The sequence below is a fragment of the Heterodontus francisci genome, chromosome 23 (genome assembly GCF_036365525.1).
Source record: "Heterodontus francisci isolate sHetFra1 chromosome 23, sHetFra1.hap1, whole genome shotgun sequence".
Taxonomy (NCBI): Eukaryota; Metazoa; Chordata; class Chondrichthyes; order Heterodontiformes; family Heterodontidae; genus Heterodontus; species Heterodontus francisci.
In genome coordinates, this window is record NC_090393.1 from 16,923,970 (window position 1) to 16,938,852 (window position 14,883).

General features: G+C 42.2%; 1 protein-coding gene across 3 annotated transcripts in view; it reads right to left on the minus strand.

Moving 5' to 3' along the window:
* Positions 1–5,311: 5,311 nt before the first annotated feature.
* Positions 5,312–14,883, minus strand: part of trpv4 (transient receptor potential cation channel, subfamily V, member 4) — a 124,957-nt gene continuing 115,385 nt past the window's right edge. For all 3 annotated transcript variants that reach the window (XM_068054757.1, XM_068054756.1, XM_068054755.1), the window contains 2 exons: positions 12,249–12,373; positions 5,312–10,814 (listed from right to left, as the gene is read on the minus strand). In XM_068054757.1, the coding sequence (XP_067910858.1) occupies positions 10,654–10,814; positions 12,249–12,373 (286 nt within the window). In that variant the 3' untranslated portion in view covers positions 5,312–10,653. The remainder of the gene's footprint in view (positions 10,815–12,248; positions 12,374–14,883) is intronic.

The window sequence follows — 14,883 nt, forward strand, 5'->3', positions numbered from 1 at the left end:
CCTTGGGATTTTCCTTAATTCTATCCGCCAAGACTTTTTCATGTCCCCTTCTAGCTCTCCTAAGTCCATTCTTCAGTTCCTTCCTGGCTACCTTGTAACCCTCTAGAGTCCTGTCTGATCCTTGCTTCCTCAACCTTAAGTAAGCTTCCTTCTTCCTCTTGACTAGCTGTTCCACATCTCTTGTCATCCAAGGTTCCTTCACCCTACCATCCCTTCCCTGCCTCATCGGGACAAACCTATCCAGCAGTCGCAGCAAGTGCTCCCTAAACAACCTCCACATTTCTGTCGTGCATTTCCCTGAGAACATCTGTTCCCAATTTATGCTCCCCAGTTCCTGCCTAATAGCATTGTAATTCCCCCTCCCCCAATTAAATATTTTCCCATCCCGTCTGCTCTTGTCCCTCTCCATCCTGACCCTCCCCCATCAACTTCCTCTTATACTGGAGCAGATCAGTTCCGATCAGCAGCCTAACAAGGCAACGTGGACCCTACAGAATAAGTCTTTACTTATTTTCAGGAAAACATAGACCTGTGGGCCTCAAAGCCTTCTGGCTACTGTTCCTCAGCAACAGCAAGAAAAACCTGGGGCCTACTACCAGCCACACAGTGGCAGGGCTCTCGGGTTTGCAGCTGTGCCCCTGGTTCCACACCCCAATTACCAGACAAGGAATATTTGGAGCCTATTTGTTGCAGCTTCACCCTGTTTACTAAGTACCGTAGAACATTTGATCACCATTTCTGACTAATCACTGCCAATGTAATATTGCATCACATTTCATATGTAATTTCCTCTGATTGTAATGCACAGAAATATGGATTAAGGAATCAAACATGGAAAAAAATACTTTATTAGAAACTCTGGTTAAGAACTGGAGCATAAAATCTGCTCACTGTCAGAGTGAGCAATAATTCCCTGAATTTACAAGGAGGGTTTTTAACATCAACATGTGACAAAAATGGACACTCTGATCACTCAACATTATCTCAATTTGGATAAGGATTTCCAGTACTGACCTAAAAGGAAACTTTAGGTTTTGACCAACTTCACAATAATATGCAGATCAGTTCTCCTCGCATATCGGCTAATTCAAGTGGTGAGCAGCCGATCCAAGAAACATTTCAGATAAAATAACATCGCTTTAATATCTAATTTCTGGTGCTAATTAATTATCCTTTCAGCTAGATAAATTTAAGCAAAACCTCTCCACATTAAACACATGGAGCTGAGAAAATACAATATCCTTAACGGATTGGTCCCTGATCTGTTGACCTAAACTATTTGAAAAGCAGATTTTGTACTGTCCAACCTAATTATATGTGGCTGTTAGTTTTGTGGTTAATCTTGAGGATTTGCGAATGCCATATAAACCAAAAGAAATGTTTCCAGTTAACAAATCTGTCGATGACTTTAACTGCCAGCTTATAAATTCCCTGATTTCTAGCAGTTAGTTTTAAAATAAGCCACATTACATGATGTAAAATATTTAAGTCAATTGGCAGATTGGTTTCAAGATAACCCAGTAGAGTAAACAATGATTGAGCTGTGCTGTTCCTCCCTACCCTGAAGACACTGACCCAGGGGGTGGCAATTCCTCATATGCAAAGCAGGAGAATGGCAGCAGATTATCAAATGTGCTTGGCCTCAGAGCTGAAGCTGAATCTGAATTTACCTTTGAGTTGCTTCGATACACGTGTACTTTGCAATAAGGATCAGTGGTTAGAGATCAGGAGTACTTCCTTATCACCACCAACCCCCCTGCTCCCCACCCCCACCAACACTGAGACCACTTGTAGCAGTTCAGCTGACTCAGCACAGGTGTGTCCAGCCTACTATACGCTAGGTGATATATGGGCCACCACATGGAGCTGAAATGTGCTATTTTTTTTTAAACAGTGCAAATCAATATCACAAATATTGGATATGCCTTCTGTGTAGTAAAGTTGTTTAAAAGATGCAATTTCCTGTTAAATACTGCATCACCACTTTTAGCTGTGATCAATAAGACAGGCACTTTTGTAGATACATTATATAAATATTACATTTTGCCTCAATATTCACCTATACTGCAGTGCAACACATGAAATATTTTATATTATTCGTTTGCATATGTACAAAACACAAAGTTAACATTTAAAATTCATTAGGTAAAATAATAAAATATACTAAATATATAAACTGGCAAACAAGCAGGGAATGTTGGATGAAGGGCACAGCTGAAAAAGTGTTTTACACATTAATCTGGGCTTGACCAGGAAGTCTTTTTTATTGTAATTTCCTCCAGGCAACACTGTGAAAACTGAGAGCTAAATTTGGAACATGGAATGATGCCACTCAGAGGCCACTTGCCCCAGGTCTAATATCCTGTTCACTCCCTGAACCCTTTAAACTCTCTTTTTCTGAAGCAACAATCTAATTTCTTTCTTAAAGAAGTTGTGGACTCTGCTTCAACAATGGTTTATGGCAGAAAATTCCATATTCTGACCACCCTCCTTGTAAAGAATTCCTTTCTAACCTCCCTTTAATTTTATGTTTTATGTTCATCTTAAATTTCTGCTTCTGGTTACCATCTCATTGACAAGTGGAAACAATCTATCACTTTATTTTAACCAATCATAATTCAGAAGATCTAAATTGGATCAACCTTTCACCTGCTCCACTCTAGCAAAAAAAGACCGTTATGTTCTCAAGCCTCTCTGGGATGGTAATCCTTCAACCCTGGTAACATTCTAGTGAACCTCTGTTTCACCTTTTTCATTATAGAGGACTGGAAGGGTACAGTGCAGATTCACAAGGAACTTACTCCTGTCTGTAACTTGTAGAAAGCTGTGTTGTCAGTTTTCTCTCTCCAAAGTTGGAATTCAAACCTTTCACTCAATCACCACTGTTACCTTGTCCTCACCCCAGTAACTGGTTATAGTCAGAAATGACCAGCAATCTGCATGACACAATTGAAACTAGAAATGGCTGCAGTTATTTTGTCTAAAACTTCAATAAAATTCCATGTGCTTAAAAACTGATTGTGGGGTTAAATTAGTCAATGACTATTTGGACTCTTCATCTTCCATGTTCAAGTGTGTTAGTAAGAAATTGCAGAGGGACAGGAATACTATTTCACCAGCAAACGAGAGTGTCCTTCCTTCCTGCAAAATCTGTTTAAAGACTGGGTACAATGCAACATAATCTGACACCCTACTTAGAACTGACAGCTTAACAAAGGAGTAACAAAATGCAAGGTGTACTATGGCAACATTATACCAATACAGTTTCAGTTGTAGTGGTGGATTGTGTTATGAAGATGATCAGAGCTCTGGCAATCTGGTATAGCAGGCTGAGCCTAGGATTGGTTCATGCAGGTGATTCCCAACCCCTTACTGATCTAAGCTTCACTGCTTTGACACAAAGTGTCAAGTGAATCTCTACAGGAAAGCAGACAGAGGGAAAAATCCATTACTCCCCCTCCTCCCACACCACTGTGATGGAACCAGTTTCATTATGCTGTTGGTGGGAGCAGGGGATGGCGAGCAGGTCACCTGCAAACTCTTGGCTGTAAGTGTTGTACAACATAGGAACAGCAAAACTATGGGATAAGTCGGACCTCAATCACCCCCTCCTCCTCCCACCCCCCACCCACAACAGGTTTGAAATCTAACGTTTGCTTCCCAACCAACAAATCTAAGCCTTTTTGATTGCCAAGTTGACTGTCCATCAATCTCTTGCCCCACCCCCACCTCACTTGCTTATAACCTGTGACTTTTCTAATATTTGTCAGTTCCGATGAAGGGTCACTGACCCGAAACGTTTACTCTGCTTCTCTTTCCACAGATGCTGCCAGACCTGCTGAGTGGTTCCAGCATTTCTTGTTTTTATTTCAGATTTCCAGCATCCGCAGTATTTTGCTTTTATTTGACTGTCCATCAAGGCTGGATTAGGAGATTCTAACGACAACCTTTCATCTAGTTGTACCCTCCTGTAGGCAGGAGGATCAGCTCCACTACACGAGAGCTATGGGAATCCAGGAGCCTTAATGAAATGATGCACAGTTTATTGATGATGTAAAAAGATAAACTTCATTAAACAGTAATGTCAATATCATATAAAAACAGCTATCTTTTTCCCTCCATTATTTCTGGTACTGATTTTACCTGATGTGGTTTCAGTTATAATCTGGTGGATCAGGAATTCAGGAACCTAATGCACTAGAAATTGGTCTTGGGGAGTAGTATAAAACGCACAGTATTGAATCAGCCAACTTTTATACTGTCTACCCGCTATTCTGTTTGATTGGCCGGAATTTTTCCTTCAGCAGAAGAGAACCATCCACCAACTGAAAAGTTGGTGGTGAACCCGCCTCCACCTGGGTTGGGGATCCAGACTGCATTTTACAGTCCCCAGGCCCTTAATTGTTCTGAGGTGGGACTTACACCTCATTGAGGTAGGAAGTCCCGCCTAATGCAGCTGCCAGACAATCAGTGGGCCAGAGGCTGTTAGTCCCAGCAGTACCACCGGAAGCGGTGGTCACAGCTGGGACTGTAATCCAGCCATTGGAAAGATGATGCCGGGGAGCCCGGGACCAAAGGTAAGTTTTTGGTGCCTTGTCGGGGATGATCGGTCAGGCCACGGCGAGGCAAGGGTGGTTGATTTGGGGACGGGGGCGCGTTGGGTATTAGGGGTGGTTGGGGCAGCGAAGGTGGCTGTCCGTCGGGCAGAGGGTGCCTGATCGTGAGGGCCCCCCCAAGGCCGTCAGAGCCGCCTGCTTTAGTCACATAAGGGCCTTGATTGGCCCGGGTAGGCGGGCCACTTTTCACCGCCACTACCCTGCGTAAAGTGGAGGTGGGAGCTGGTTGGGAAGGGCCCACCCCCCGAGCCTCCAGCTCCATTTTACGCCCCCCAACCCCTGCCACCTTCCTGCTCTTTGAGAGGTGGTGGGGGGGAGGGGGTAGAATTCTGGCCATTGTCTTCAATAGAACAGTGGACTCGATGCAAACCTGCCCAATTAAGACAGCTGCTCAAGACCAATTTCTACCACAATGGTTTATTTTGCTAACATTTAAAATAGTGTGTAACATAGGAAGACCAGCATAATACACATAGATGAAAAATACTTCAAGAACAGCAGTTCTCTCATTTAACAAAAATATGTACTGCATTGCACATGATTAGAGTTGTAAGAAATGGTCTCATGGCATTTTATCTTATTGATCAAGGACCCCCCCCCCCCACCCCCGACTGTACAGAAAGTAATTGTAATGAATCCTCTGAAGCTCTGTGCTCATAACTAAAATTTATTTGGCCTAATGCAAGAGTTCCAGTCCAGCAGACTCGAGGCCACAGAATAAATAAAAAGAAACTGCAAATGACAGTAAACAGTATGGGTGCTTTTACATTTGCTGCTTCTGTAGATTGGATTGTGTGAGGTGGGAATGCACCAGCGCCCCACATACACATTGTCAGAGTACTCTTCATTATCCTGATTGCCAATTAAGGACACACTGAAAATGGAGAGATGTAAAAGCACCTTTTACAATGACAACCTAACCCAGCCCAAATGCTCTAATTAAAAGAGCTTAATGTTGTGCAAGTTAGATACAGACACACGTACCAAGTTAATAGGAGTAGGCCATTCAGCCCCTCAGTCCTGTTCCAATATTCTATTAGATTATGGCTAATCTGTACCCAACTCAATTAATCTGCTTTGTTTTATATCCCTAACCCAACAAAAATCTATTGAGCTATCAAAAGGCTGTGGATGCTGGGTCAATTGATATTTTCAAGACTTGGCTCTAGATTTTCACTACCCTTTGTGTGAAAAAGTGCTTCTTGATTATAACTGGCCTAGCTCTAATTAGAAGATTCTGCTCTCTTCTGGATTTCCCCCACCAGAGGAACTAGTTTCTCTGTATCTACTCTATCAAATCTCTAAATCATTTTGAATACTTTGATTAGACCACCACACAATCTCCTAAACTCAAGGACTTAAAAGCCAAGTTTTTGCAACCTGGCCTCATAATTTAATCCTTAAAGCCCCAGTATCATTCTGGGGAACCTGTGCTGAACCCTACATCTTTCCAATATATCTTTCCTGAGGATCAGCGCCCTTAACTGAACAGAGTACTCCTAATGGGATCTAACCAAGGCTCTGTACAGCTGAAGCCTCATTTCCTCACTTTTGCATTCCAACCTCTTGCAATGAAGGCCATCCTTTTGATTATTGCTTGTATCTATGCAGTCGATTTTAGTGATTTGTAATCTCGTAGAAAAAATTGAAAGTAATGATAAACTTCAGACCTGCATTATTTCAATTGTCAGATTGAGATATTATTTATCCCTCTCTACTCTGCTGAATTCCTGATCGCAGCTGTGCAGCAATCTCAGCGATTGGGGGAAGGAGGGTAGGATAAGAGTGTAGCTGGGCTGAGGTCTTGTACTAGGCAGACAGATGACTAACATGGATGGAAGAATGTTGCCCACCAAAACCTCTGGTCTGGTGACAGCTGAGTAGCTAAAAAATAAATGTCATATTGTCTTCAGAGATTCTGTTCAACTACACCTTGAACCCACCAGAAGGCTTGCTTGAGCAATATGGCCAGAATCTTCCCCTTACCCCCTGGCAAAAACTCTGGAAATCCACACAATCATGTTTAAGGGGTTGCTAGATAGATACATGAGGGAGTTGATGGGGTGAGATGAGGAAGGAGGCTCTTATGTAGCATAAACACCTAGTTAATACTGGTTAACGCCAGTTGGGCTGAATGGCCTGTTTCTGTGAAGTAAATACAATGTAAAACTATGTAATCCAGATATCACTTGAATGTGAGAACAGCCTAATATTGTAGACACTGGCCATCACTGGGGCAGGAATTGAACTAAAGACAAATTGTGTTTCCCAATCAGACTTGCATTGATGGCCCATCATGCTTTAGGCATCACCCTTCAAGTGTCAATAATGTTACGACCAGGTGAGAAAGGTGTCGAGGGGTCCATCTCAGCCTTCACCTGGTCTTACCGTAACAGGGTTTAACTTTTAAAACACCCTATTTTTAGCTCCCCCTTGGTGAATCCTTGTTCATCGCTTTCCAATTATAAGGCAAAGAAACCAGCACACACAGGCTTTCTTAGGTTTAAAGAAGTTGAAATTTATTAAACTCTAATTCGGTTAACGCCTACGGATACATGACGCACCCACGCTAGCATGCATATGCAATACACACATGCAAATAGAGATAGAAAAAAAATAAAGTGGAAAAGTTTGAGGCAATATCTGAAGAGGTTTGTTACGGTTCTTTGAGCTCACTGTAGAGTCTTTGATTGTAGGTAGATCTTGCTTTACATTGGGGCCCAGTACTCCTCTTAAACCTTGTTCACTATAGGAGACTTGTCTCTCTCTTGGGGTTCATGTGGCTTCAGTGGATTCAGAGGCTTGTGAGACAAATGGGAGCAGACAGGAGGGATCTTCTCAGTCCAGGAGCAAGCAGACACTGAGTTCAAACTGTTTGTACAATTCAGGAAAACCCAGGTTGCCAAGCAGGTTAGTCATGTGACTAACTGGTCTGACCATGTCTTGGAATGTATCATCTTAGTCTCTGGAATGCTCCTCTTACACACAATACCTGGTGATCAAGGTCCATTGTGGGTTGAATGTGTCAGGGAATGATCCTTTGTCCTTTCAATCACCATCTGCTAATATGCAAATGTATTTTCCAGGCACGGCTGATCTGTTTAACAAGGCCTTTCTTCACTCCAGTAACAGTTTAATATCAATGTTCATGGCAAAATTAATGTGCCTCATTCTTGGCAGGTGGAGACCTAGCATGACTATGGTAATAAAACAGAAAGGGAGTTCTTTCATGGTAGCATTTTTTAGACATGGTATTTAAAATTTACCTGATAGGCTGCAGATTTCCTGTAGAAACAGCACAATGCCAGAATGGCCTGATTTACAGCAGTAGGGATCACTGGCCATGAGGCGTAGAGGCCCATTTTAACTTTAGGTGCACAACAGGTAGCGAGCAAGCAGAATATGCTGCCCTTTGTAACCACCGTGATGCCCAATCCTCATTTGCATGCAGTCAGCAAGCTGTGCATGCCAAACTGGCACTCCCTGAGCCAGCATGATGGTTGTGGGGATGGGGGGGGGGGGTGCGAATTGGAAAAAAATCGACATTCCTCCCCCTTCTGGTCCCACAAAAAAAACCTTAATATCTTTGAGCCATTTTTTCAGCCACCTCCTGCAGTCCCTTTAAGGATAGCTGGTTAGGTTGGTTAATGCTAGTACAGATGGGCAAAGCACACTGCGCCCATTTGTACCTCAAAATTGCAAATATAAGATCCTGATTTGGATGTTTTAAGTGGCCTCCCACTGAAACAGGCAGGGATTCCAGCCGCCCTGCTTAGGACTCTACTCCAGATAGTGGCGGCCGTACTGCCAGTGTAAATGGGGTAGTAGATGACAGTACAGAACTTTAATGGCTGCTACAACCCCATTTATATCTAGTGGAGGTTTTAAATCTGGCCATATGGGAAGCATTTTCACCTTCACTCTTTTGGTGATTAAACTGGCAGACTGAATAATTAACCCAATAAAGAAACTGCCTGAAATCTACGGATAATGAAAATCAGGCAGGTTCTGTCGCAGGCAAGTAACTCGCTCCACTGGCTAAAGCTGAACATCACCCCCATAAACACTTGGCCCAAATGTCTACTTACCTGTTAACGAACAACTAAGTTAAACATGGCTGCACCTCAAGAGCAGAATAAAATATTGTGCATTAGGCAGTGTAACGCTTCTGTAAATCCGAAACTGCAGATCATGTGAGCAATCCACAAGACCTGAGTATGATATTATTTAGCTATCTGTTTTATATAATATGCAAATTTATACATAGGTTATTATCTCCTGTGTGAAATGTCACAATTATCTTATTACTTTCCTGAGGATACATATCAATTTGATTTTTCTTTGTTAAAAATGGTTCTATGTTATCTACTCAAAACTCAGTTACACTTCTTGCTGTTCTGGACCGATACAGTAGTGATATCTGCTATTTATCCTATGCTGCCTGACAACAGAGGCTGAATGGAGGCTTTGGGCAAACTCACTGCAGCTTGGCTGCATCCAAAGTGATTAAGACGTAATGGAGTAAAACCTTCGTATCTCATACAGTGGAAATGGAAGAAAGGCTCCAATACATAGATCAGTTAAGACCGTTGTTAGTGCAGACAAGATTCAGCTAAGAGTAGCAGCATGTGCAAAGGTTAATTTAGGCCCCATGCTATGACTATTTGTTCTGAATATCCAGGACATTGGCAGTGACTACAGCAGAATTAATGGAGCACAATTATTTACTCTGAATAGATCTCGATTAAAAACTCCTTGCTAATCCCACTGGGCTTGCAATGCAGGAGATTCACATCAGACTGACAGAATAACTCGATATATGGCTCCTGGACAGTGATGTAAAATCTGTGCATGCTTAGCTTTGGATCACCTGTCACATGACTTGGAGCAGCTCTTGCAATAATTCTGGGGAGGCAAGTAACTGTACTGGCACACCACGTTGGACATTTCTGGCTTTGTACAACCCTACTCTATTTCTTAATACTTAAAAAAAAATTTAACATTTATCTCCATTCCAGTACAATTCACAAGCCAAAACTATAGTGGTATTAGACTAGACTAGACTAGGGTTAAGATAATTATTCCTCAAATCCCCTGGAGTGTGGGGAACTGTGTCACACTAACCTTTTACCTTTGACACCCTGGTTCAAATCCTTTCTAACTGTGCTCTATCTGACCTTGAGTATTTGCTGCTGACATTAGGGATCTCTGAAACAGAACATATTCCATTCCCCAGCACCAAGATCCGTCATCCTGATGAGTACCAGATTCAATAAATGCAAAATAAACTCCTTGGGCCCAAATAATTAAAAAATGTAAAAGGCAGAGATCAAAAATTTTAAATGTCAGATCCTTGCACGACAGAATATGAGCTCCAGCTTCTAATGCCACGAGATTCTTCCTCTTCTCACTCATGTAACTACAGTAAATATTACTTTTCAATAATCTCTGCGATGGATGAGGGACCAAATTCACAGAATGAGTGTCCCACTAAAAGACTTGTTTAAAAACTATACTGAGCATTATAAATACATCCGCCAGCAATTTTATCCAATAATCTGGCATAACTGCAACGTCTGTTGCTCGCAGAACCTCCCCAGAATTTCCACCAATCTTCCACCAAAGTTATAAAATTGGGGAACCCTGGAGGAAATTCTATCCCAAAAATTTAATACCTGCACCATAACCGTACTGTATGATTTGGGGGGCGAGAGGGAGAGGGAAATCGGGTGCAGGAAATACTAGTCCCTACTCCCAGGAAGATGTTACTGCAGGTGAGCAGAGTGGGAAATAACTTCACAACAGTCTAGGGTAGGATGCGAATATCTCCAACATAATCTGTTCTTACTGGCACCAACTTTCCAGTGTCAAGAAACACTGAATTGTCATGAAATGTGTATAGATCCCTACAAGGGACAGTGTGCATCTTGTAGCACTAACACACAATAATAAACATTCCCCTGTAAGAACCTCTACTGGGTTTTGATTTGATTCTGGCTTTGTTAGTTCACTTCCAGCATATATCAAATAACATAAATTAAATGTGTGTTTCATCCTTCTTCCGGTGGCTATGTTGCTGCAAATTGCCGTATCCATATTTCCTTTCCATCGCAATGTGTTCCATTCCCACCACATAATCATCAGGACGGGAACTTTTATTCAACTCCACAACCCGTGGAACCACAGTTGACCAGCGGTCTGTACAAATAGAAATATAAGTGTTTATTAATTGAGCAGATCAGGCAACACCCTGATTGCCCCCACACGAACTTTCACTGAGCATACAAGACAAGAGACGATAGACTTAGTGAATGTTTTACAAATGTTGAACTTCAGGGTTAGTTATAGTTGAGAAACAAAAGCAACACCAATCCAAATTTTAATGGTTTGAATTCATCGTAAAAACCATCTAAGATTCTGGGAGGTGCTGATTTTCATTTGATATCCATCGGCAGCATGTTTGTAAATAAATTACAACCTGGAATAATGAGTGAGCTGTTACGAGATCAGGGGCATTTCATCCAGATCTAGTGGTTTTGGCCAAGATGTCTGGCACATCTTCAACAGGGCAGGACAAGGATGTGTCACTGACTCAAGCCAATTTTCCAGAATCCGGGACCTTTTCAATGTTTCAGGTGGGCTGGAGGGCATGGGATGGAGACTAACAGGCTCTTAGTTGGCCAACAAACTTTGAAACTTTTTTTAAAATGTGTCCTAGCCTGTGTAATGGATTGTCCTTGTGAAGAACCTTGGGATGTTTTACTACATTAAAGGAGCTATATAAATGCAAGTTGTTACTGTTGTCCACAAGCTTTCTGCCTCTTTAAAATGTAAATGACCCCTGTGCCAAACTTAATGTTGGACACCATGAGCTTAAACAAAGTCTAAGCCTTTGTTTTCATGCCCAATTAAGTTGTGAGCATAGCTTTATTCAGTGGTAAGTTTGAATTTTTAAATGTTTTCTATAAATTTATTCCTTTGGGAACGTGTGGGAAATGTTGCCTTAGGCATAAACCCGTACTCCAGGTTGACAGTTATGAGCAACAGGTATGCAGTTTAACCTGTATGAAAACAGACACTCCCAAAAAAACTGTCACTTAAAGACCCAAAGAACTTGCGTGATAGGCATACAAAAGGCACCCTGAAACCACAGACACTCTCAAATTATGAACTAGGGACAGCTTTCAATGCACCAAGCCCTTTTACAGTTTAAACAAGGGACACAGCCAGTTGCAAAGCTGCTGTATCTGGAACTTTCACTGATCCTGGGTCACTGGCATTTCCCCAGCAGCTTGCTTCCTTTATGCCCCCAAATTGTATGAGCTGCGTACTTGCAGTCAGTATGAGGCAGCAAGCTTTGTGAAAGAAGCAGCTTTTGTGGAACGGAGAGCTCTATATCCAACATGCATAACGGCAGAGAAACTGCCTTCTCTCTGGGAATGAATGTTTGCATTGGATATCAATAGAGCAGGTTCTCTGCCACTATGGATGCTGAGTAAAAAAACTGCCAATTGTGCCAAAAATTTTGACAGTACCTAGGACAGCTGTTGGCAGGTGTCCATAATTTAAACCTTTCATAGTATTTGTTATACCTTTGGCTCTCTAATAAGTGTAAATATAATAGCAGCTCACCTCGGCGTAGCCGGCCAATGGTGTGGGTAAAACCAGCATCGTATTGGTAAGTGTCGTTCCTTCCTGGGTCTTCATTAATAATTCCAACATTTTGGTTCCAATGAGACCAGTTGACCTCATCCACTCTGGAATATACACAGAGAAAGCAGTGTGTGATTACTTTTGGGGAGGAGGGTGGGGATAAAAGAAAGCAAAAGTGATCAAAGCAACAAAACTACCCCTTATTTGAAGCCCATTTCTTATGTACAGGTGTTGTTCAATTGGTTAGGGTCTGTCACTGTGGACCCTGCCTCAGCAGGCATCTCACTGCGACTGGAACAGGGTGCTGGGAGCTCGGTGAGGAGGGAAGAAGATGCTCCTGTGCTTTTTCTAACTTTTTCACGCTGCAGGATTTGGTTCTTACTCTACTACAGGAGAAGCTAGTTAGCTGTTTGGTGAGTATCTGGTGAGTGGTTAAAGTCCATTCTATTCATAAGGTTTAAAATAGTACAGGAACTGCAGGTAAGGTTAATAAAATATATAGAAAAGGAAAATAAATAATTGAATAAAATAATTAAGTAGTTAATTAAAACATATTAAGGATGGCAGGACAGGTAATGTGTCACAGGCTGCAGTATGTGCGAGCTCCTGGATGCCGGTGTGATCCAGGGCAAACAAGTCTGCAGTAAGTGATTGAAGCTCGAGGAGCTTTGGCATAGATTCATTGAGCTGGAGGCCGAGCTGCAGACACTGATACATCAGCGAGGGGGAAAGTTACCTGGGCACTGGGTCTTCTGATTTGGTCAGTGGTCAGGGACAGGACAGTGTGGCTGCAGCTGAGGCAGGTAAGGGGACCCAGAAGGCAGGAATGCAGGAGCCTCAGCTTTTGTGATTGTCCAACAGGTTTGAGGTTCTTTCAGCTTGTTTGGATGAGAGTGGGGGCTGCAGGGTGGGTGAGCTAACTGACCATGGCACTGTGGTACAGGAAACCATTCAAGTGGAGGGAGCAAAAAGGAATGTAGTGGTGGTAGGGAATAGTATAGTGAGGGGAATTGACACTGTTCTCTGCAGCAAAGAACAAGGGTCCAAAAGGCTGTATTGCTTGCCCAGTGCCAGGGTTCTGGACATCTGCTCAGGGCTGGAGATGAACTTACAGTGGGAGGGGGAGGATCCAGACGCCATAGTCCATGTAGGTACCAATGGCATAGGCAGGACAAGGAAGGTGGTTCTCCAAGGTCAGTATGAGTAGCTAGGCATCAAATTAAGAAGCAGAACCTCAAAGGTAATAATCTCTGGATTATTACCTGAGCCACGTGCAAATTGGAATAGGGCAAATAAGATTAGAGAAATGGCTGAAAGACTGGTGTGGGAGAAGTGGTTCCGGTTCATGGGACACTGGCACCAGTACTGGGAAAAGTAGGGACTGTACTGTTGGGAAGATCTACACCTGAACCATTCTGGGGCTGTTGTTCTAGTGAGCTGCATAACTAGGGAAGTAGAGGGGGAAAAGAATCAAATTTGGGAAAATGTGGTAAATTAAAGAGTAGAGATTTGGCAAGAGGGAAAGGTATTAATATGGGAAATGATGAGTAAATCAGCAGTCAAAGCTAGACGTTACGAACAGACAAATTAGGAGGAGTAGGCCACTTGGCAAAAAAATAATAAAAGGACAAAACTAAAGGCTCTATATCTGAATGCACATAGCATTCGAAACAAAACAGCTGAACGGATAGTGCAAATAGAAATAAGTAAGTATGATCTGATGGCCATTACAGAGACATGGTTGCAGGATGACATACATTGGGACCTGAATATTGAAGGGTACATGACATTTGGGAAGGACAGGAAGCTAGGAAAAGGTGAAGGGGTGGCTCTGTTAATTAATGATTGTATTAGCACATTAGAGAGGGATGACCTAAATTCAGGAAGGCAGAATGTAGAAGCAGTTTGAATAGAGATGAGAAATGATAAAGGTAAGAAGTCACTTGTTGGAGTGGTGTACAGGTCACCTAACATTAACCACACAGTAGGACAGAGTATAATGGGAGCTTGTCAGAAAGGTACAGCAATAATCATAAAGGATTGTAATCTACATATCGACTGGAAAAATCAGATGGGCAAAGGTAGCCTAGATGAGGAGTTCATAGAATGTTTTTGGGATAGTTTCTTACAACAGCAGGGTCTTGAGCCAACCAGAGAGCAGGCTGTACTAGACCTGGTATTGTGCAATGAGATAGGATTAATTACTAACCCATAGAGAAGGTGCCGCTAGGTAGCAGCAATCATAATTTTACATTCAGTTTGAGGGAGAGAAGAATGGGTCCAAGACTAGTATTTTAAACCTAAACAAGGGCAATTATGAGGGCATGAAAGCAGAGGTAGCTAAAATGAACTGGCAAATGAAGTTAAGGGATAGGTCAATAGAGATGCAGTGGCAGACATTTAAGGGGATATTTCAAAATACACAAAATAGATACATCTATCCGTGGTTAACTAAAAAAGTTAGTATCAAACTTAAAGAAAAAGCGTATAATTGCGCAAAGATGGGTGGCAGGTCAGCCAATTGGACAGAACATAAAGAACAGCAAAGAATGACGAAAAGATTGATGAGGGAAAAATTAGAGTATGCGAGAAAGCTAGCTAGAAATATAAAGAC